Genomic DNA, 23,844 nt, shown 5'->3' on the forward strand with positions numbered 1-23,844 from the left:
CAGTTTAGAGAAGTCCTTTTGGAGCTCTTTGCAATCTTTTTAACAACCCTGAAAAATCTGGTATCGCCAGCAAACTTTGCCACTTCACTGCTAAGTCCTAACTCTAAATTGTTTATGAACAAGTTAAAAAGCACAGGACTCAATACCAATCCTTGGAGGACACTACCTTTTATCTCTTTTTGTTTGGAGAACTGTTCATTTGGACAGTTAACTATCCAATTAGTCACTGTAACTATTTTGTGTTCAGATAAATCACAGGTTCCTCTGCCTATTTTGCATTTCATTGCTCACTGAACTCATTTTTCCACACCCACCCAGCGTGATGTATGCCAGCCAATTCAAGATTTCACTCCGTGCATCTGATTGGCAGCACAGGCAAAGCCCTGTGGAAATCTTCACCCACAGCACTTTGCAAATGGGCAAAAAAGGGGTTGCCTGATGTCACTGTGACACCAGGTGATCGACACGTGGCTTGCCCCACCCTCCTGTCAAATTTGGCCTGCAGGAGGTGGGGGAGATAGCCAGTTCCCCAACCCTGCTTTAACCCAAAGAACACCCTCATTCCTAGCTGCCACTTTTTATTTAGAGCAAAATGTTTTTGTTTTTTTTAACTGCATTGCATTGGGCGAGCAAGCTGGCCTGGCTTGTCTTACTCATCATGAACCTTTCCCGAAAAGATCACACTGCAGAACCATGTTTATAACAACCATGTTTATTTTGAATCACTGTCTCTTCCCACACCACATAATACTGCCAGCCAGCGCAGAAAAAGAAATCAAATTTTACAAGCATTGCTAATCTACGGAAATCGTATATTGTCGCAGTGTGTGGTAGGAATAGGTACACAGTTGCTCTAGGGTAGCTTTTACCTACCTGGCAGCCCTCCAGATGTGTTTGACCACAATGCCCATCCACCCCAGCCAACGTGATGGGAATTGTCACCCAAAATATCTGGAGGACATGAGGTTTGCTACCGTGGCTCTAGGGAGACTGAGAGCTTTGAGTTGGACAGGAGGGCAACTCCTGCCAAGGCTGCTAGCTGGTGGGGTTGGGAGAGGAGGCTGAGCTCTTCGTGGTGCGTTGATCTGACTGCCCCAGGCGCTCCTGGTTTTGCTTCTCCTGCCTGGCAAGGAGGATGTTCATGGACTCTCGCATGTCTTCGAGGAGGGAGAGCTGTGCCTGTGCGATCTGTGTCTGTGTCTGGATGTTGTTGTGCATGCACTCCAGCAGGCCAAAACACTCCTGGGGCTGATGTTCAGGGGCTGGGGAGAGAGAGGAGGAAGGAAGGGAACAGGCAGAGGTTGGCTGAATCATCCACATTTTCTACAAAGAGAGAGAGCCAAGGTGTTTGGTTTCCAAGGTATGACTGTATTTGGAAAAGACAACCTGTGTACTCATCAGAGTGCCCCATATTTTGTAAACTTGCTTATGTTTTTGTTTGTTTGTACTTTTGATTCCATTTTAATAAAAACTTAAAAAGCGGGGGATAGGGAACAAGATAAAGAACCCTACAGGGGAAGGGAGGGGTCAGTGAGTCACTCAAAGCAGACTGAGCAGACATACAAATATTATATGCATCTCTACATATAAAGATGTGTACGCAATGTTTGCACAAATTGATGTCCACTTTTTTGGCCATGGGGCTACTCTAAGATGATGGCCCACATGCATATAAAGCATGAGAGGGTTCCCCTAACTTACAGAAATGTCTCTTTCCCTTCCCGATCCGAGCTGTCTGGGTATATGGCAGGCCTGGGCTGGGCCTCCACTGAGTTGACGGGAGTTCCAGGAAACTGGGGGAGGGCTTGGCCGGACACAGAGGCTTAAAAGAAGGAGGTGGAGGACCATCAAAGTCTTCTCCTGTTGAGAGAGAAAAAGTGGATCAGGTTGCATGGCCAAGATCTCTAGAATCCTGGGATCAACTCTCGCATCGTTAAAAGTTTATTAGTTTATTAATTGTATGAGCTGGGTTAGTCGCTGAAATTAGATTAAGTGGTTAAATTTGCGTGCATTTGCATTTGGATATAAAAATTGTTTTGCGCAAGAAGCGTAATTTATTTTGAATAGCGGGCATTATCTTCAAAAAGACATTCCCTCCTGTGTGAGGGAAAACACGGAAAGTATGTTAAGATGCTGATATCACAGAAAGAAAGGGGAACTGAATGGGTGGCAGCCGATTTCAGCCTCAACCTTCAGCCAGGCCTTTTGGCTGATTGTCTATGTCCTTTTAAATGAGCTTGAGGGAGGGTGGGGGTTGTTCTTTGGTTTTGTTGCTTTTAATATGTACTTTGTGCTTTTATTCTGTATATTTATGCTGTGAAACGCCCTGAGATCTTTACATGAAGGACAGTATACAAATATAATAAATTAATAATAACTTTTAAACTGCTCCTGCTGCTGTACCATTACCAATAAAAGCAGCAGATTGCAACAAGAGAGCAATTGCTTTTATCTGTGTACCAGGAGAAGCTTCACTGTTAATTATTGCATCTCAAACTGCTGTTAAAAGATGCAGCAATAAGCGGTTGACTGAAAAAACCCAAATCACTGGAAACCCAGATGAAAGTGACTGAGTTTGGCTGGGTCATTCCCACTCCACCCCCCCAGCAGGGGCAAAAATATCTAAACAAAAACACTTACGTGGGACTTGTGAAGATCTTCTTGGTGTACCTGAAAAATATAAAACTATAGTTATTATGGATCTTTATTGGGCTTTGTATTTAGTAGATATTCATTTTATTCCTCTGTAAATATAGAGTCCATATTTTTGCCGTCTCTTTCGTCTAGGGAGAAAAGTTGCTAAATACTTTTATCTGACCCTCCAAACTCAGCTCTGGGACTTTTAATAAATCTGCAGAACTTATTCTACCTCCACCTCATTAGCTTTCTCTATGGCTTGTTCATCCCCTTCATGGATCACTGCCTTGCCGTGGCGAAGGGGCTTGAAGAACTCAGAGAAGCTATGAACTACGCCGAGCAGGGCACCCAAGATGAACAGGTCATAGTGGAGAGTTTTGACCAAACGTGATCCACCTGGAGTAGGAATCGGCAAGCCACTCCAGTATCCCTGCCAAGAAAACTCCATGGACAAAGACAACAGGCATATAAAAGTTATGACACTGTAAGATGAGCCCCTCAGGTCGGAAGGTGTCCAACATGCTACTGGGGAAGAGCGGAGGACAAGTACAAGTAGATCCAGAGCTGATGAAGCGGCTGGGCCAAAGCCGAAAGGACGCTCAGTTGTGGATATGCATGGAAGCGAAAGGAAAGTCCAATGCTGTAAAGAAAAATATTGCATAGGAACCTGGAATGTAAGAACCATGAACCTGGGTAAGTTGGATGTGGTCAAAAATGAGATGGCAAGAATAAATATTGACATCCTGGGCATCAGTGAGCTAAAATGGACGGGAATGGGCGAATTCAGTTCGGATGACTACCATATCTACTACTGTGGGCAAGAAACCCGTAAGAGAAATGGAGTGGCCCTCATAGTCAACAAAAGAGTGGCGAAAGCTGTACTGGGATGCAGTCTCAAAAATGATAGAATGATCTCGATACGAATCCAAGGCAGACCTTTTAACATCACAGTAATCCAAGTTTATGCACCAACTACTGGTGCTGAAGAAACTGAAATTGACCAGTTCTATGAAGACTTACAAAACCTTATCGAAGTGACACCAAAGAAGGATGTTCTGCTCATTATAGGGGATTGGAATGCTAAAGTAGGGAATCAAGAGATAAAAGGAACAACTGGCAAGTTTGGCCTTGGAGATCAAAACGAAGCAGGGCAAAGGCTAATAGAGTTCTGTCAAGAGAACAAGCTGGTCATCACAAACACGCTTTTCCAACAACACAAGAGACGACTCTACAGATGGACATCCCCAGATGGGCAACATCGAAATCAGATTGATTATATTCTCTGCAGCCAAAGATGGAGAAGCTCTATACAGTCAGCAAAAACAAGACCTGGAGCTGACTGTGGCTCAGATCATCAGCTCCTTATAGCAAAATTCAAGCTTAAACTGAAGAAAGTAGGAAAAACCACTGGACAGGTAAGATACAATCTAAACCAAATCCCTTATGAATACACAGTGGAAGTGAGGAACAGGTTTAAGGATTTAGATTTGCTGGACAGAGTGCCTGAAGAACTATGGATGGAGGCTCGCAACATTATACAGGAGGCAGCAACTAAAACCATCCCAATGAAAAAGAAATGCAAGAAAGCAAAGTGGCTGTCCAACGAGGCCTTACAAATAGCGGAGGAGAGAAGGCAAGCAAAATGCGAGGGAGATAGTGAAAGATACAGGAAATTGAATGCAGATTTCCAAAGAACAGCAAGGAGAGACAAGAAGGCCTTCTTAAACGAGCAATGCAAAGAAATAGAGGAAAGCAACAGAATGGGAAGAACCAGAGATCTGTTCAAGAAAATCGGAAATATGAAAGGAACATTTCGTACAAAGATTACCATAATAAAGGACAAAAGTGGTAAAGATCTAACTGAAGCAGAAGACATCAAGAAGAGGTGGCAAGAATACACAGAGGAATTATACCAGAAAGATATGGATGTCTCGTACACCCCAGGTAGTGTGGTTGCTGACCTTGAGCCAGACATCCTGGAGAGTGAAGTCAAATGGGCCTTAGAAAGCACTGCAAATAACAAGGCCAGTGGAAGTGATGGTATTCCAGCTGAACTGTTTAAAATTTTAAAAGATGATTCTGTTAAGGTGCTACACTCAATATGCCAGCAAGTTTGGAAAACTCAGCAGTGGCCAGAGGATTGGAGAAGATCAGTCTACATCCCAATCCCAAAGAAAGGCAGTGCCAAAGAATGCTCCAACTACCGCACAATTTCACTCATTTCACATGCTAGCAAGGTTATGCTTAAAATTCTACAAGGAAGGCTCAAGCAGTATGTGGACCGAGAACTCCCAGAAGTGCAAGCTGGATTTAGAAGAGGCAGAGGAACCAGAGACCAAATTGCAAACATGCGCTGGATTATGGAGAAAGCTAGAGAGTTCCAGAAAGACATCTACTTCTGCTTCATTGACTATGCAAAAGCCTTTGACTGTGTTGATCACAGCAAACTATGGCAAGTTCTTAAAGAAATGGGAGTGCCTGATCACCTCATCTGTCTCCTGCGAAATCTCTATGTGGGACAAGAAGCTACAGTTAGAACTGGATATGGAACAACTGATTGGTTCCAAATTGGGAAAGGAGTACGGCAAGGCTGTATATTGTCTCCCTGCTTATTTAACTTATATGCGGAATTCATCATGCGAAAGGCTGGGCTGGATGAATCCCAAGCCGGAATTAAGATTGCCGGAAGAAATATCAACAACCTCAGATATGCAGATGACACAACCTTGATGGCAGAAAGTGAAGAGGAATTAAAGAACCTTTTAATGAGGGTGAAAGAGGAGAGCGCAAAATATGGTCTGAAGCTCAACATCAAAAAAACGAAGATCATGGCCACTGGGCCCATCACCTCCTGGCAAATAGATGGGGAAGAAATGGAGGCAGTGAGAGATTTTACTTTCTTGGGCTCCATGATCAGTGCAGATGGTGACAGCAGTCACGAAATTAAAAGACGCCTGCTCCTTGGGAGAAAGGCGATGGCAAGCCTAGACAACATCTTAAAAAGCAGAGACATCACCTTGCCAACAAAGGTCCGTATAGTAAAAGCCATGGTTTTCCCAGTAGTGATGTATGGAAGTGAGAGCTGGACCATAAAGAAGGCTGATCGCCGAAGAATTGATGCTTTTGAATTATGGTGCTGGAGGAGACTCTTGAGAGTCCCATGGACTGCAAGAAGATCAAACCTCTCCATTCTGAAGGAAATCAGCCCTGAGTGCTCACTGGAAGGACAGATCGTGAAGCTGAGGCTCCAATACTTTGGCCACCTCATGAGAAGAGAGGACTCCCTGGAAAAGACCCTGATGTTGGGAAAGATGGAGGGCACAAGGAGAAGGGGACGACAGAGAATGAGATGGTTGGATGGTGTTCTTGAAGCTACTAGCATGAGTTTGATCAAACTGCGGGAGGCAGTGGAGGACAGAAGTGCCTGGCGTGCTCTGGTCCATGGGGTCACGAAGAGTCGGACACGACTAAACGACTAAACAACAACAACAACAAAATGGCTTGTTGTGGCCACCATTGCCTCGGGTGTAGCCACCACGTTTTTCTCACCATAAGGCACATAAGAATGCAGGGAATTTAGGACTGGTGCCATGGCTGCCAACACAACTTAAGAGGTACATGGTATAAGTGACATCCATAAGATACTAAAGGGTCTCAAACTGAGACTGTAGAGGGGCCATGCAGCTCGTTGCAGCTTGCCACAGGAGAGGACTTTGGGCTGCTCTTTCCTGGGCTGTAGCATCACCTCCCCTGCTGATGGTCAGGAAGTGGTACTTAGGGTTCCCATTTCCCCAAAAGCATGGCAGCCCTAGTGGTACTGCAGTTACCAAAACAGCAAGTGCTAATACAGGGTTGCCAAGTCTCTTTACCCCATTGTGTGCGTGTGTGTACATGTACTTGTGTGTAGAGCACAAAGACTGAGGGGTGCAGCTGGGGGACAGCACACGGAGGTATTGCAGCGCATTGCTTGATGCCGCACATTGGGCAATGTTGGCCCCCTTAACAGCGTAGGCAAGTTGGTGCCTCTGACTGTGATAATATATCTTGCTCACTTGGGTGAAAGAGAGAGGTGTTTTTACATACCTCTAACTTTTGTGTGGGGACGCGGGTGGCGCTGTGGGTAAAAGCCTCAGCACCTAGGGCTTGCCGATCGAAAGGTCGGCGGTTCAAATCCCCGCGGCGGGGTGCGCTCCCGTTGCTCGGTCCCAGCGCCTGCCAACCTAGCAGTTCGAAAGCACCCCCGGGTGCAAGTAGATAAATAGGGACCGCTTACTGGCGAGAAGGTAAACGGCATTCCGTGTGCTGCGCTGGCTCGCCAGATGCAGCTTTGTCACGCTGGCCACGTGACCCGGAAGTGTCTCTGGACAGCGCTGGCCCCCGGCCTCTTAAGTGAGATGGGCGCACAACCCTAGAGTCTGTCAAGACTGGCCCGTACGGGCAGGGGTACCTTTACCTTTACCTAACTTTTGTGTGGTTGTACGAAAGGTAAGAGTCGCAGTAGATGCCCTGCCTGCATTTTAGCCTCTGGCCTTGCCCACAAGGGATATGTGACTCCCACAAGTTTATCCATGAGGGAATGCGGCCCCCGGGCTGGAAACAAAGTTCCTTATCCCTGGTTTAAAACATTAGCTGGAGAGGGGAAAAGTCTGATGTGGGTCTAACCTACTTTTCCGATGCTGCTTCTCATCCTGGGGGTTGACATCTGGCTCCATCCGAACAGGACTGGAACTCTTACCTGGAACGGGAGGAGAGGAAGAAAATAGTTATTAGTATCACAAGCAAGAGTTTCCAGGTTGGGGAGGGTTAAAGAAAAGGAGGTGCAAGACTGGAAAGCAACTCCCCTTTCATATGGACTGGAGGGAGAGCCTTATGTTTCTTATTTAAAGCCAAGATGGTCTTCCGGTGTCTTTCTGGTTTCATACTGCTGCGGTTGGAAAAAAATGATAGATTAGAGCATACTCAACAGGGTTCACTCACTTTCCTGGGCTGGCAGCCACTTCAAACCTCAGAAGACAAACCCTAGGTAGGCCTTTTGAGCTTTTCGCAACACATCCCGCTGCATCCTGGCCAAAGGGGACACCTCCTCCTCAGTCAGAGGTGGCTGCTCCCAAGATTTGGGACTCCTTCCCTAAAGAAGCCAGACTCCCTCTCTCCTTGCTGTCCTTTTGCCTGCAGGTGAAGTCTTTTACTGTATTCCGAAAGGCCTTGGGAAACGGACTATTTTTTTAAAGGAAATGGCTTTTGATAGGGCGGTGCTGTTTTTATGATGTGTTTTAATCGGTTGGTTTCTTGTATTGTTGTAATTCTATTAGTTTAATTACTTTAGAAATAAATATAATAGCAATAATAACAACAATCAGTGACTGTCATAGAATCATAGAGTTGGAAGAGATCACAAGGGCCATCGAGTCCAACCCCCTGCCAAGCAGGAAACACCATCAGAGCACTCCTGACATATGGTTGTCAAGCCTCTGCTTAAAGACTTCCAAAGTAGGAGACTCCACCACACTCCTTGGCAGCAAATTCCACTGTTGAACAGCTCTTACTGTCAGGAAGTTCTTCCTAATGTTTAGGTGGAATCTTCTTTCTTGTAGTTTGGATCCATTGCTCCGTGTCTGCTTCTCTGGAGCAGCAGAAAACAACCTTTCTCCCTCCTCTATGTGACATCCTTTTATATATTTGAACATGGCTATCATATCACCCCTTAACCTCCTCTTCTCCAGGCTAAACATGCCCAGCTCCCTTAGCCGTTCCTCATAAGGCATCGTTTCCAGGCCTTTGACCATTTTGGTTGCCCTCCTCTGGACACGTTCCAGTTTGTCAGTGTCCTTCTTGAACTGTGGTGCCCAGAACTGGACACAGTACTCCAGGTGAGGTCTGACCAGAGCAGAATACAGTGGCACTATTACTTCCCTTGATCTAGATGCTATACTCCCATTGATGCAGCCCAGAATTGCATTGGCTTTTTTAGCTGCCGCGTCACACTGTTGGCTCATGTCAAGTTTCTGGTCAACCAAGACTCCTAGATCCTTTTCACATGTACTGCTCTCAAGCCAGGTGTCACCCATCTTGTATTTGTGCCTCTCATTTTTTTCATCTTGTTTGTTTTGGCCCAGTTCTCTAATCTGTCAAGGTCGTTTTGAAGTGTGATCCTGTCTTCTGGGGTGTTAGCCACCCCTCCCAGTTTGGTGTCATCTGCAAATTTGATCAGGATGCCCTTGAGTCCATCATGCAAGTCGTTGATAAAGATGTTGAATAAGACCAGGCCCAAGACAGAACCCTGTGGCACCCCACTAGTCACTCTTCTCCAGGATGAAGAGGAACCATTGATGAACACCCTTTGGGTTCGGTCAGTCAGCCAGTTACAAATCCGCTGAGTGGTAGCATAATCAAGACCGCATTTTACCAGCTTCTTTACAAGAATATCATGGGGCACCTTGTCAAATGCCTTGCTGAAATCAAGGTAGGCTACATCCACTGCGTTCCCTTCATCTACCAGGCTTGTAATTCTGTCAAAAAACGAGATCAGGTTAGTCTGACATGACTTATTTTTCAGAAATCCATGCTGACTATTGGTGATCACAGCATTCCTTTCTAGGTGCTCACAGACTGTTTGCTTAATGATCTGCTCCAGAATCTTCCCTGGTATTGATGTCAGACTGACTGGGCGGTAATTATTTGGGTCCTCTCTTCCCCCCCTTTTGAAAATAGGGACAACATTTGCCCTCCTCCAGTCTGCCGGGACTTCGCCTGTTCTCCAGGAATTCTCAAAGATGACTGTCAGTGGTTCTGAGATCACATCTGCCAGACTGTCCTTCATTGTGCTCTGTTTTTACATTCTTGGCAAGACTGGGAATGTGTTGGTGAAGAGTTGCAAGCTCTACCAACTGCTGATTAGCCACTCTTCCTCCTCTCCCAGGTATAAAAAGATGGAGAAGTCCAAGACAGTACCTTGGCTAAATGCAAAGCAGGGTGGTAGGTGTGCATTGGCACTGCACAAAACATTGCATGGGTGACTATGGGAAAACATCATCCCTGGGGTGATCTTGAGCCAGTCACTCACTGCCTCTCGGCCCAACCTACCTCACAGGGTTGTTGTGGGTATTAAATGAGGAGTGGGAGAACCATGTACACCACTTTGAGCTCCTTGGAGAAAAAGGTGGGATATAAATACGATAAACAAATAGATAAAGTTACTGTTAAACCAGGTTCATCCTTTTTTATTTTATTTTCAGACAAGCAAAAATGCAAGAATCATAGAATTGGAAGGGACCAAAAGGGCCATCTAGTCCAGCCCCCAGCAATGCAGGAAGGGGAGGATCTTTTTTAATTATGAGAAAGTGGCAATGCAAGAGGCACAGCCCACACTCTAAACTGGGGAGGTTGGATTCCTTCACACACACACACACCTGTCAGACCCACGCGGCCTCTTCTCTCCCTCTCTCAGTCAATTGCTTTCTGGGGTGAATTGCTTATCTTGTCACTCTCCCAGCTGGAGGTGAATCTGAGAAAGTGCTCTGTGTACCCATACCTACAGCAAGATTGAGAAGCAAGTTCTCGTCACAAAACGGATTGCAACTGTTCCTGCATTATGTGCCTCAGATCGATCGGCAAATAGCATGTGACAAGAGACGAAATGGGGATGACATGATATTCAGATGAAGTGCAGTATATCAGTTTAATAAAATAAAAGATATGGCATGTAGAGCACCTCCAAAAGGTGCCTGCATTTAGCACTGAATGCACATTATCATGCAGTATGTGCACAAGCCATGATACTTGATACATTGAAGGAGGAGAAGAGAGTGTGGCTATTAGACTTTTCACTTTCATTGTTTTCACTTATAACCACTGTGGTTGCACTAGGATTTGTAAGATTAGGTATCATCCATATGTTCAATAAAACAAATGTGGTTCATTCTTTTTGCTCTATAATGGACAGTTTCAAATATCTTTTGCAATCTTTATTGTGTGTGCATGTTGTGTGTGTGTGTATTGCTTAATTTTAATAACGTTGGTGTGTGTGAAAATATTCCAATAACTTTTAACCTGGCACTTACATAATTTCCAATTTATGCACTATTAGGGATTAATTGTAATTTTATTTATTTTGGCCTTGCATCCTGTCTCTGCCACAAACTCACCAGGTGGCCGAACCATAATATTCTCAGCCTTAAATCTTTTTAGAGTGTCTGCAACTACTGCTGCATGTAAAACTTGTTACTATGAATCTGAAACTGAGTTTGCTTATTTCTTTCTCCCACCTGATTTATTTTCCTTTTGTGTCGTATATTTTAAATGCAGATCTTATTTGTATTGATCTCTGTAATGATGTTTTCTCAGCTGAAAAGTGGCCTAATTTTCTTTTCTTTCTTTTTATTTAATAAAATGATCCAGGGGATGCAGCAAAATCCAACCCTATATCCCGTCTCCCAGGATATCTCACCCTGGAGAAAGCTCAATATCTAACTAGCTGCACTTTGGCAGCTCAAAGGGCATCTTCGTCAGGGAAAATACTACAGCTCCCATCATGCTCAGCGGTGAGGTTGGGTGAGGGTTGGCTTGGGAGTGAATGGGGCCCGGATTGAAACTTCAACTCCCATGATGCTCCTCTGACCAGAACTTAAAACGAGACCACAAATCCCATCATGCCTAGGCTCAGGCCACTCAGGACTCTGGAGCTCCTTTTTGTGGTTTCCCCAAAACTCGCCTCTGGGGTGCGACTGGTCGGGGTCGGAGCGCGGCAAGTGCTGCAGCGACCGCCGGTGTGAAGGCTCCATCCATCTAACCGCTGACTGGAGCCCGTGCGCGTGCGCACTTCCGCCTCCCTCAGAACTGTGCGCAGGCGTAGTTGGCGTCCTGCAGCTTTCGTTCTGCGCAGGCGCGTCCAGCGGGGGCGGAGTGAATAAGGTGGGAAGACGACGCGCAAGCGCATTGCTTTTTCCGTTTTGTAGAGAAGCGCCGCACGCGCTACGCGAAGGGCGGGGCGGGGGGGAGAGCGTGAGTAGTCCGTTGTCCTATCAACCGATCTTGGTGGAAGAGCGGTGGGCGGAGCCATGGTGACAGAGTCCGCTTTCTCATTGGTGGAGGCTGAGGCGCCTCCGACCCTGATTGGCTATGCAGCCACAGCAGTCAATTTAGGCTGTTCGGGCGCGGTGAAACGGCATTTCCCCCCTCCCTTTCCTTTCCTTTCTCCTCCTCCAGAAGGTTCCGCGCCGGCTTCCCTCACGCTTCGCCGTGAAGATGATGGGCCAGCGCCCCGTCCTCGTGCTCAGTGAGTCTGAGGGAAAGGGGGTGGGTGAGAGGAGCCCCTCCATGGACCCGCCCCTCCTCTGCCATCCCCACGAAGACCCCCCCTCAGAAAACCCCCTTAATTTGATTATCTCACCCTTCCCCAATTCCCTCCCGTAATATCTCTTTTCAGATATGCACAGAAAGTATATGTTGGAGACCACTCCTTATTATTGCCCCCTCGCACTAAATTCCCCATATAATTCTCTGCCTCCTTTAGCTCCCCCCCCCCCGCATAAACTGAACCCCAACATTCCTGGTTGCTCCTGTCTCACCTCCCCGACTGTATAATAAACATGCCCCATAATTTATATATACCCCACCTCTTCTATCCCTGGAAAGTATATTCTGGACACCCCCTTCCCCCCTTAACCACCCTACATTCCTTGATACTCCTGTTTTGTCCCCCTCCCACAAAAAACCAAGTGTGTAATAGGAACCTTTACTGTTCCCCTTCAAATTCTCCTTAACAACGTTCTCCTTCATTTATACCCTCCTCCCTCCCAAAAAAGTGCCTATTAAGAGGCCTTTTTGTTGCCCCTCAAATAATTTTTCTCCTGCTGTATTAAAACACTTCTTGCTCCGGCCCACCTATGTTTCACTGAATTCTGCCCTGTTTCACATTCTTCCAAAATTTCCTAAATTCTGTATCTTCCCCATCCCCCCCCCCCGAAAGTATGTGTTGGGCATTTCTCCTGATCATTCCAAGCCTCTCCCAGAATGCCCCACTTCATTTAATCCCCCCTCCATACTCAAAAAGTGTATATTGGGGGAGGGGGGTTTCTACTAAATCTTCCCCATAATTTCCTGCTTCTTACATGCTGCCTCCTGCCTTCCCAGTTAATAATCATGTACTAGGTTGAGCTACTATGAGCCTTAATAGGGTTTAGGGTCCTGAACTGCTGTACCCCATTGTGTTTCAAGCTGGGCGTATATTGTGGATGTGCCTTCTCTTGTCAGTAAGCTGTTTGCGTGGAGGGTGGTCCCTTCATTAGTCTCCTTAAATATACCCCCCCCAATAATTCTCCCGCTGTATTAAACACCTCTTCTTCCTACCCCCCTTTGTTTCATTGAATTCTGCCTTGCTTCACATTTTATCACTGTCCGTTCCCTCACACTTTACACATATTATTCTCCATTTTAAGATGCCTAAGGCATCACACAAAACTAGGAATGAATGTTGGTGGCCCTGCCTCCTTTAAAAAAATATTATCAGTAGACTAGTTTTGCTATTTTGTTCTGATTACTAGTTTCTTGGCTCCAGTATTGGATTGCTCTTGTTGAATCCTCCCTCCATTCATAAAAGGAGAATCAAAGTGAGATTTGACACACTATTGGAGTGGATAGAGAGAATTTCCAAATATGGGTGTGGATTTCTGGTGCAGAACACGCCACATGTGTGCAGCAGATAGCAGGGTTGTGGAGATGGCAGGAGTAAATATCTGAAATGGGGATACACTTAAAGTGCGTTGAGAGAGTTCCCTAAATCAGCTTTCTGTTGCAGGCTCAAATATCATACAATACATTCCCATGTCATTGACAACAGGAGTTAGGTTTCCCTTAGTCTCTCCCTAGAGTCAAATGAATGTAGTTGAAAATTGAATAAGCCAGTGATAGCCCTTTCCTTGCTCGTCATAGTTATTGGATGTTTTAATATACCTTCCTGTCTTTGTTGGGGTGTGGAGAATGGAGATTGTAGCTGTCTGACTGCAAACTGTTTCTTAAAGGGCCCTTCTCTTAAAGAAATAGATAGATAAGAACATTGATATGTATAGAGAGAAAGTAGATACTTAGCAATTAGCAATGTGTGTTTATTCTACACATTTAACAATTTATATACTGTATCGCTTAACTACAAATTGTTTCAACTGCATGTTTAGTCAGAAGGACTCATGGGAAAGAACTCATAAATGAAATAAATAATAATAAGTAACTACCTCCAATTGGTAACTGTTTTTACTGTGGTATGCCGATTGTAGAGTTGTTGCAGTAAAAATGTTCTGTCATTAGCATTTGAACATTCTAGACCATTGTTGGGGGGAAATAATGTACCATGTAGCCCTTAAGACAAAAATGGGTATTCCAGAAGCCTTGCTAGTGCAGGAACATCACAAGCAATTATATTGCCATTTAGGGTTGGTTGGTTATGATTTGATTTGGCTACTAGAGAAGTGATTTCCTACATTGCCTGCTACAAATTGTGTAATATTCCATTTCTGTTCCTTTAAGACATGCTTTATTTACCTATGCTGTGCTGTTATGCATTCTTACCTGAGAATACTTCTCATTGAATATGGTGGGATTAATGTCTGATTAAGCATGCATAGGAATGTGCTATAGGTAGCAGAAGTCACAGATTATTATTGCACTGGGCCCATTCTAAAATCCCATGGAGGGGAGGGAATAGGAAAACAAGGAGGAATGAATGTGAACCAAAGAAGTAGTTAGGGTGAAAATGGGAGGTCTACAAAAGAAATTTTAAGAAAGAGAGCCTGCATTTTTATGAACGAGTTGTATTAGATGATTTTTGTAATTGTTTTTCTGTTTGCTTTAGGTCAGAACACAAAGCGAGAGACTGGCAGAAAAGTCCAGACCGGAAATATTAATGCTGCTAAGGTATATTTTTCTGTAAAATGCATTAGGGATGTGAAAGACAGCCTGTTAAAAGTGCACACAGGAGTGGGTGGTGACCAGATAAAAAGAGGGTAATACTTTTTTACTTTTAACCATTGCCTAGTAAAGAAAGTTTCATCAAGAACACAAAGCTCTCCTGCCAGCATTCCTTCTTCTGTATTTGTTTAGTCTAAAAAGAGATGACAGGCAGACACACAAACACAAAAAAATAGAAGTCGTTCCTCATTGAAGTTTTGGGTTAAAGTTGGATCCTGGGTCTGAAAAGACTGAAGGCTGCTGATTTAATATTTGATGCAACAGAACTTTCAAGCCTTTGCCTAATAATATCTAATTTCCTTTTCCCCATGGTCTCCAGAGTTCACTTGTCTGTCTTTTCACTTCCTTTCAGTAGCACACAGTTCTCCTGTCTCCTAGCCAAACAGATCTTTTTTCTCCCTGCACAGAATATGACATGTTTTTAAGTGTTCTGTTGGCAACAGCTTCCTCTGCAGATGTTGGAATGTTTATGAATATTCCATAGTATCACAACATGTTTAGGCTTACAGTTGACAGACAGTAGCTAATTTTGTGTCTCATAATGTTTCTGAAATTCAGCGAATAACTATCAAGGATTTACCTAAGCTTTTCTTTTAAAATTATGTTGCCTTATCGATTCCTTCCATTTCAGACCATTGCTGATATTATCAGAACATGCTTAGGACCAAGGGCCATGATGAAGGTGAGAATACTTTTTCCCATCATTGCTCCATTAATTGTGGTAAAGAGAGAATCTGAATACACATTCTCTTTTGTTGATATTGCATTCCATGTAATCTGACATAAGTGTTTCTAAATCTCCAATGCAGATGCTGTTGGACCCAATGGGTGGCATAGTTATGACCAATGATGGCAACGCCATTCTTAGAGAAGTAAGTCTCCTTGGTGCTCACAGGAGCTGTAGTTTCTTAGGGCTTAGCCAAAAGGCAGGCACAGCCTAAGAAATAAGTATATAGTCTGTCTTGCCACATATGATTTGAAGAATTGTGAAATTGAACGGTGGGAAGTGCCTCTTAATGGGAATGCCCCAAAATTAACTTTAACAGCCAAAATGGCTTCTGAGAAGCCCTTTAGGGCAGCCTTCATGCTCTTATTCCACCTGAAACAGGAGTATGGGGGCTGCCTTACATTGTTTTTCAAAAGCACTGTTTGAAGCAACTTGCATGTTTCTCTTGTCCACTTGCAGGAGAAGTGCACAATCTGCTTCAAACAGTGCTTTTGGAAAGTGCTTTAAACTCTGCTCACCAGATGATGAATAGGGATTAATCCTGCTGCCTTGGCTGTATGATCCTGTTCCCTTCTGGGAACAGGATGCACGGCCAATATAGTGAAGCATTAAACCCTGCCCTGTAATCCCATTCCATCTCTATGTAGGTCTAATTCAAGACCCCCTGGTGTTTCAGGAGGTTTCAGTAAGGGAGCAGGAATGCTCTAGAATGCAAGGTTTGTTCATGAGTCCTTCCTTCCTTCCCTTTACAGATTCAGGTCCAGCACCCAGCTGCCAAGTCCATGATTGAAATCAGCCGCACTCAGGATGAAGAGGTGGGCGATGGGACCACATCTGTGATTATACTTGGTAAGATCACTCTGTGTATGCTCTTGTATGCCTGCCTGCACAAAAGAAACCGTAAATCAGAGAAGCATGTTGGTGCATTCAAATGATTCACCTCTGTTGAGGTGTTGTGGGTATCATTGTGTTGGAGACAAAAGAAATATTGAGCACTGGACGCAACCTGTTGTTTGAATGAATGGGATCTGGACACAAGAGCATTGTAATTCTGTTTCACAGATCCTTTTCATTTCAATGGGACATGCAGGAAAATCTCTGGCTTTGACCCTGTGTTAAATGGTGAGGGGTACCATTTGGATTTACCAGCTCTTGGTAAAAAAAACCCAACATGTTCATAGGTTCTTACATATTAATGAAGCTAATTTAAAATGAAAAGCTGTTGGCTCTCCCCAATACGATCCATTCCCAAGAGAGCAAACCTAGATAGAGCTTGTAACATGAAAGAATCAGAGAGTCTAGCATTATTAGCAACAGTCTAGCTCAGTACTTCTGTCTTAGCCCACTGTGAGTCACATGCTGTCAAAAGGAACTATTTCTCCTCCATGCCTGGAATTGATGACACTTCTGGTTTTTGCCTCTGTTTTTTACCAGCTGACAGAGCGATCATTGGGGGAGACCTGGGGATAAAGGTCTTGAGATGCTCTGGCTAATTTGTGTCACTGGCCATAACTTGTGCTAACTGTAGTTCATTACTGTGTGCAATTCAGAAGTATTGCAGTTGGTTGCAGAAATCCTCATTAACTGCTCTCTGTTTGCTGTTTAGCCGGTGAGATGTTGTCAGTTGCAGAGCACTTCCTTGAGCAGCAGATGCACCCAACAGTGATCATTAGTGCATACCGAAAAGCTCTGGATGACATGATCACTGCTCTGAAAAAGATCAGGTGAGCAGGGAAGCTGAAAAGTAGAAGGGAATATGGTGGATGGGCAGGTGATCTGATGACCCATGTCTGGACACCTGAGGGATGTGACAGAAAGGCAAATGAAAAGCCCAGAGCTAGGTAGAAGTGATGCAAGAGTAGTTGTGATCATCACTTTGTTCAAGTGTTTGTGCCTCTAGGTGCAAATTCACATTTGATCCCTCTCTATTCCTTTCTGAGGAGGGACACTTATTTACATGATATACTAAATTATTTGCATGTGGAAGGTCCGAGGGTTATCTGCCTGAGATCTTGGAAGTTCTGTTGTCAGAATGGACAGTTTTGGAGTAGATTAAATACTTGACTTGGTTTAAGCATCTTTCATAAGAGCAAAGCATTACATATCAAAATAAAGTTGAAACATGTAGCTGGGGCAGTTGCAGAGAACTTCATGACCATCCAATCTGCTTCGATTTGGTCTTCGGTTGTCCCCAAAGTCTACTAGCACGCTCAGCCAACAGTGAACTGCGTAAAGTTCTATTCTGTTTGTCTTATGGATGACGTGCTTTATGCTTGGTTTTTGCAGCACTCCAGTCGACATTGGCAACAGAGAAGCTATGCTTAAAATAATCAACAGTGCTATCAGCACAAAGGCTATCAGTCGCTGGTCAGATCTGGCCTGCACCATTGCTCTCGATGCAGTCAGGACAGTGGAGTTTGAAGAGAATGGCAGGAAGGAAATCGACATCAAGAAATATGCCAAAGTAGAAAAGGTACAAAGGGGAAAAAATGTACTGCTTTTTGAAGGCCTGGAAGAAAATGATTTGAAGCCCCTTAGGAATCACTGACACCATCTTACATTTGTGAAATAAACAAAACAAAAATACAGAGAATGAATATAGATTGATCCTTCTGAGTTCATATTTGCTTTCAAGTATGGAAGAGCCTTGCTCTCAGAGTCAGAATATTGTTTAAAGCGTAGTTTATAACATACCAGAACATAAAAGGTAAAAAGGTAAAGGACTCCTGGACAGTTAAGTCCAGTCAAAGGCGACTATGGGGTTGTGGCGCTCATCTCACTTTCAGGCCAAGGGAGCCGGCGTTTGTCCACAGACAGTTTTCCAGGTCATGTGGCAGCATGACTAAACCGCATATATACAATCAAAACAAAGGGAATGTTATAATAAAACACATCCACATGCATTACTACCTACAAGCCTTCGTAGCAACAAATACAAAAGAGATTGCCTTTCTCCCACTTTTCTCTTGTTCCTGACTTGTGGGTGTCCTCTTTGCCTCATCCAGATTCCCGGTGGCTTTATTGAGGATTCATGTGTCCTGCGTGGGGTCATGATCAATAAAGACATCACTCACCCCCGGATGCGTCGCACCATCAAAAACCCCCGCATCATCTTGCTGGATTGCTCATTGGAGTACAAGAAAGGCGAGAGTCAGGTATGTTGGGCTGCAAGTCTCATCTGCTCTTCAGTGCTGAGGGCTGGAATGGGTTGAACCCAAGCATTTCTCACATCTTTTTAAACATTGTATTCTTATTGTTATCAGTTCAGAATACAAAAGATACAATTCAAGATATACGAAAGGAAAGAAAGAGCTAGCTATCTAAACAATACTTGAGATAAAACAAATGTGATCAAATGATACAGGCTCGTGCCCTCAGCAGTCTCCATTGTTGGATTTATGTTTTCTTGTACCTTAGAAGGTAAAGCTAACTCCCGGTGTGCTGGCTGAAGCTGATGGAAGTTGTAGTCCAAAACATCAGGAGGGTATCAGGTTGGGAAAAATTGACCACCATTTTATGTACCTCTTATTGTTTAAAGAGAATTATAAGCATTATATATTGTCAAATCAGTCAGGAGATATACTTTCCAGTTAGTGGAGGATGCTTTGACCTAAAAGGCAGCAAATAATGAAATAAGCAAAAGTTTATGAAAGAACCAAATATGCCCAGTGGAGTATAAATCTCACTTGTCTTCTTTTATGCAGACTGACATTGAAATAACTCGTGAGGAGGACTTTGCTCGCATTCTGCAGATGGAGGAGGAGTTTATTCATCAGATGTGCGAGCACTTGATCAAAGTCAAACCAGATCTCATCATCACAGAGAAGGGAATCTCAGGTAAACACCAAAGTGTATTTCTGTGGGTAAACATCTGGTTATTAAAATCTTCTCATCTTCCTGCCTTTGCATTGTACTTAATATGTTTTGTTTTCAGACCTGGCACAACATTTCCTAATGAGAGCCAATATCACAGCCATACGTCGGGTGAGGAAAACTGACAATAACCGGATTGCAAGGTGATTGCAACACTGATTTTTGTTTTTGATGGCATGCCAAGGGTGCTTTCTTCTGCATTCCATCAGTTAGTTTTTAATCTTTAGGGTAGCAGCTATCTTAGCCAGGGCAGAGCATAGTGGTGAGGAGCCAGATATTTTTGTACTCTCCCTTGTTACTACATGCTGGCTGAGGATGAAAGCTCTGGTGTTCTGTCTGTTTAGTCAGGATTGTATATATCTTTTGGGGGAAATTTGAAAGCATGGGAGAATGCTTAAGTTCTGGAAACTTCCTTTTATGCCTTAAGCCAGCTGTGGGGGGGAGTAAGGGATTAGAAGCTTCCTAATAATCACTAGTAGGAAACACGGATGATTGGGGGAGGAAACTTCACTGCCTGGCCTTCAAAACTGCAAACCTATCTGAAACCAGGCAGAGAAGCTAGGCATGCAGTTGATTAGATGCCAGCTTGATTGGTGTCCTGAAGGAAGGGTTGCCAATCCTCTGAAGAGCAGATAAGGACACAATTTCCCAGCAGTTCTGAGACCCAGTTTTCCCCTCTTCAAAATTCTCCACTAGCAAGAAAATGAAACTGTTGGTAATGCCTGTCCTCCAAGGAAGAGTCTTGGACGCAGGTGTGGAGCTACAGCATTGGTGTTGTGTCTTTTGCTCTATTTCTGCAGGGCCTGCGGGGCTCGTATTGTCAGCCGCCCAGATGAGCTGCGTGAGGAGGATGTTGGGACTGGGGCAGGACTTTTTGAAGTAAAGAAAATTGGGGACGAGTACTTTACATTCATCACTGAGTGCAAGGAGCCCAAGGCCTGCACCATTATGCTCCGGGGCGCTAGCAAAGAGATTCTGGCGGTAAGCACCCAGTCATTAATACGAGACAGATAGGCAACAACTTTTGTTCAGGGCTTTTTTCCCCCCTGGGGAGATAGGAGAGATGTGGCTTTGGAATTGAATCACTTAAAGATGATCCAAGTCTATGTCAACCTGTTTTGAATGTTGAGAGTTTAAAAGAACCTTCTGGAACATCTAGTCCAGCCTTCCTCAACATGGTGCCCTTCAGATATTTTGGATAGCTCCTGTTATTCCCAGCCAGTCAGTCAGGGATGATTGGAGTTGTAACTAAAAGCATCTTGAGAGCAGCAGATTGAGGATGGCTAGTCTAGATCACTTCCAAGAAGCTCTCTGAAACTTAATGTCTTTCAAACTGCTGATAGCTCTATGTGCACTGTCTGTTTGTTTTCAGAATTAAAGTTGGCACTTGCTTTGAGTGTAGTTCTAAAACTTTTTTGTTTTTGAAATGTTGGTGTGTTTGCTGCCCCGAGATCTTTCAGGAGGAAGGGCAGGAGATAAATTCAGTTAAGAATAAAAAGGTTTACCTTTTAGAGTAATGAGTGTGAATAGCCTGTCCTTGGGTAAGTTAGTCCCTGTTGGTGTTCTGCGTGTATTTCTGCATCAGGAATGGTTGGCACATTTTGTTGCTCCTTATAGAGAAATGCCTTGGAATTGCCTGCGCTCAGTGGATTTTGTCTGAAAGAAGGCAAGGTGAAAACAGTGACACCTGCACCAAGCAGCCTCCCCTCATGAGAGGCTTTCCGTATTTCATTCATTTAGTTATTGTATCCACAGCCATCTCCCCTTTGAAATGTTCACCGGTTTGCTAAGCATGAAATGTGAACCTTTGCACTCTCTCCTCTTCCCCTTTCTTGCAGGAGGTGGAGCGCAACCTCCAGGATGCCATGCAGGTCTGTCGGAATGTCCTGATTGATGCTCAGCTGGTGCCAGGAGGTGGTGCTTCTGAGATGGCCGTTGCTCATTCCTTGACAGAGAGGTCGAAGGTCATAACTGGGGTGGAGCAGTGGCCCTACCGTGCAGTTGCCCAGGCCCTAGAAGTCATTCCCAGGACCCTGATTCAAAACTGTGGCGCTAGTACCATCCGCACACTCACTTCACTACGGGTAAGGGATGTGTTTGCTGTTGCTGCTGTTCTGCTCTGATTCCTCCCCTTTTGTCCTTGCAGCTAATAGCTGAAGATTGTCAAAAGCAAGAATTGTGCTAGGTGCTCTGTGCAGAGTAGAAATGATACTGTCTGCTCAGAGGCCCTAGGAATCATTCCACAAAAGATTGTGAGCTCTGAACCTCAAATGTTAAATCAGCTGGGAGTGAGCGTAAGCTGAGTAGATGGGAGTCCTTTAGGAATGGTCACAAGGCTGCTTCATGACCTTTGGAACTACTTGCTTTTCAGAAGTGTGGTATGGGGGGGTGCAACTGGATTGCTCAGTTGAATCAGTAAGTAGAAATCGGGCAATTCTGATATTGCATTGCATCAGGACTTTCTATTGTTGCTTACAGGCCAAGCACACCCAGGAAGGCAGTCAGACCTGGGGAGTAAATGGGGAGACTGGAGCCTTGGCAGACATGAAGGAGCTGGGTATATGGGAGCCTTTGTCTGTCAAGCTGCAGACCTACAAGACAGCTGTAGAGGTAAGAGAAACCACAAGCCTGATTCCATGGAAGCCAAAAGTTTTCACTACCCTGCCAAGAGAGGTCTGTGGAAAGAAGTGGGTGTAAAGTCTGCCTTGTTCATTGCAAGTGAATTTTTTATTCCAAAGTTCTCTTCTGGGAGAATGCTTTCTTCCCTCTGTAGTCTGCTGCTATGTGCCATGTTCATACAAGAGCACTGAAAGAATTCTTACTGGCTGCCCCACAACTTTGCTTCTCTAAGCCTGTTGATCAGGCACAGGGAAGCTGTAGCCCTTAAGACTACATACATCTCACATAATGCCTGAGTGTTGGCCATGCTGGCTGTTGGGAGCTGGAAGCCCACAATATCTGGAGGCCAACGGGTTATTCAGCCATGTTGAACATTTTTGGAAAACCCTTTTATATATTTTGGGTTAAGTTTGATAATGAGGGTGAAAAGGGCCTAATTTGTTAGTCTGACTTCCTTGGATGCATTATATTTTTAGTTTAGTTGCCCATCTATTTAATCTCATGTCCCCACCTGTCTTAGGACATGCTGTAATCTATAAAATATACCTTTTGGCACAAATATAAGACACACCCGCAAATAAGACGCACCTTTAAAATTGAAGGGGGAGGAGAAAAAAATATATATAACTGGGCTGCTTGCTTCCTGGGCGGGGGGGGGGGAGCTGAGCTGCTTTGCTGGTGACCTTTCCGCCTTCCTTAGGCAGCTCAGGGAAGACTTGGGAGCTCCTGCTCCTGGCTGCTCTCTGGGGGATGAGAGCCCTGTCACTTTGCCGGCGGCCTCCCCCCCCCCCCGACTGCTGGGGAAGGTTTGGGAGCAGCGGGCGGTACACCGCATAAGGTCACAAATATAAGCCGCACTTATATTCCGCATGGGCAGAATTGGGGGTGTGTGGCTTATATTCAGGTCAATATGGTAAAAACAATGTTCTAATTGATGCTTGTGAAGTGGGTGAAAAAAATGAATGGTGATCATCCAGTTATATGTTGGTGTTGGGCACACCAAGGAGAAAGTCTAGGATCATGCAAGATTAAATTGGGCATTTGGATAGAATCTGAGCTTCGATGCAATTCCTGAAGCCAACATTGTACTAGGTTTAAAGTTCTATGTCTCGGATGCCGCAAACATATTTAAAGTACAGGCACACACAAATCCCCTCAGAGCTACAATTCCCAGTGCCCCTTGTCAAGCTACAGTTCATAGGATTCTTTGGGGGCAGTGCTTTAAATGTATGGTGTGTATACAGCCATAGTATAAAGACCAGTTGGCAACTTGTCTTACCTTACAAATCACAGGAATATAGGGTGGGAATTCTGCCTCTCCCAAGATTATTGTTCTTACTGACAAAAGGTTTTCTCCACCTTAGACTGCCGTCCTTCTCCTGCGTATTGATGACATTGTTTCGGGCCATAAGAAGAAAGGAGACGATCAAAGCCAGCAGCAGCCAGGAGCCCCAGATGGACCCCAAGAGTAACTTTGTGGAGTTTGGAAAGCTATAGGGAAAGCCATGCGCTGGGATAGCTGGACATGGAAACCACCTGGATTGATTTTGAGTGCTGCTTTTCTTCTCTCTCCCCTCCCCCACCTGGGTTCAAGGGCAGTCAGTGTCCAAATACCAATTTGTTTCAAGCTTGAAGCGGAGAGGAAAAAGGAAGGCCAATGATGCATTGGTTACCCCCATTCTGTTAAGGAGACACTGACGCTTTATTTAAACGTATACTGTAGCTTCTTTGTGGCTTTATTAATAAAAATGTCACCACATTCATAGATCAATTTTCTTTGTCACTTCTTCCTGTCCATAGCTGTAATGAGACTTCTTTCTGTGGTGTGGTCTCAAATCCAGCTGCTTTGGAGCAGTTTCACACTTTGCGCACCAGCATAGCCAGGCTTGCCTTGGGCAAGGGCTACAGCCATACTCTTCTGTCTTGTGCATGTATCTTAAGCACTTGATTGATACAGTCAAATATTTTTGAAAATGTCCATTTTTTCTTCCCCTAAGGGAACTCCAAACAGTTAACATCAAGCAATA

General features: G+C 44.5%; 2 protein-coding genes across 5 annotated transcripts; one reads left to right on the plus strand and one right to left on the minus strand.

Moving 5' to 3' along the window:
* Positions 1-696: 696 nt before the first annotated feature.
* On the minus strand, positions 697-11,620 carry TSACC (TSSK6 activating cochaperone). Of its 4 annotated transcripts, XM_082202866.1 has the most exons (6): positions 11,348-11,601; positions 7,478-7,561; positions 7,304-7,371; positions 2,641-2,670; positions 1,702-1,860; positions 697-1,262 (listed from the first exon to the last, which is right to left on the minus strand). In XM_082202866.1, the coding sequence occupies exons 1-6, from the start codon at positions 11,419-11,421 to the stop codon at positions 1,036-1,038; spliced, it is 642 nt and encodes a 213-aa protein (XP_082058992.1). In that variant the 5' UTR covers positions 11,422-11,601; the 3' UTR covers positions 697-1,035. The 4 variants fall into 4 exon arrangements, with proteins under 4 accessions (XP_082058992.1, XP_082058994.1, XP_082058993.1 ...); XM_082202868.1 differs by lacking the exon at positions 1,702-1,860 and having other exon boundaries at positions 11,348-11,620; XM_082202867.1 differs by lacking the exon at positions 7,478-7,561 and having other exon boundaries at positions 7,304-7,372; positions 11,348-11,594.
* A 136-nt stretch (positions 11,621-11,756) lies between these two features.
* CCT3 (chaperonin containing TCP1 subunit 3) lies at positions 11,757-23,588 on the plus strand. Its single transcript, XM_082202865.1, has 14 exons — positions 11,757-11,911; positions 14,483-14,544; positions 15,230-15,280; positions 15,408-15,470; positions 16,078-16,174; positions 16,932-17,049; positions 17,612-17,798; positions 18,331-18,480; positions 19,030-19,162; positions 19,260-19,341; positions 19,999-20,179; positions 21,037-21,282; positions 21,677-21,808; positions 23,182-23,588. Exons 1-14 carry the CDS (start codon positions 11,881-11,883, stop codon positions 23,287-23,289), a joined length of 1,641 nt encoding a protein of 546 aa, XP_082058991.1. The 5' UTR covers positions 11,757-11,880; the 3' UTR covers positions 23,290-23,588.
* The last annotated feature ends 256 nt before the right edge of the window (positions 23,589-23,844 follow it).

This window comes from Podarcis vaucheri, assembly GCF_965113315.1.
Source record: "Podarcis vaucheri genome assembly, chromosome: 16".
NCBI lineage: Eukaryota > Metazoa > Chordata > Lepidosauria > Squamata > Lacertidae > Podarcis > Podarcis vaucheri.

Excerpts from the sequence above, each read along its gene's own strand:
- CCT3 (XM_082202865.1), top strand. The coding sequence starts at position 11,881 with ATGATGGGCCAGCGCCCCGTCCTCGTGCTCA. Across the intron at positions 16,175-16,931 it reads CACATCTGTGATTATACTTG|CCGGTGAGATGTTGTCAGTT; the intron begins GTAAGATCACTC and ends TTTGCTGTTTAG. Across the intron at positions 20,180-21,036 it reads CTAGCAAAGAGATTCTGGCG|GAGGTGGAGCGCAACCTCCA; the intron begins GTAAGCACCCAG and ends CCTTTCTTGCAG.
- TSACC (XM_082202866.1), bottom strand. The coding sequence starts at position 11,421 with ATGGATGGAGCCTTCACACCGGCGGTCGCTGCAGCACTTGCCGCGCTC. Across the intron at positions 7,372-7,477 it reads CCTCCAGTCCATATGAAAGG|TAAGAGTTCCAGTCCTGTTC; the intron begins GGAGTTGCTTTC and ends TCCCGTTCCAGG. Across the intron at positions 1,263-1,701 it reads GAAGGGAAAGAGACATTTCT|CCCCTGAACATCAGCCCCAG; the intron begins GTAAGTTAGGGG and ends CTCTCTCCCCAG.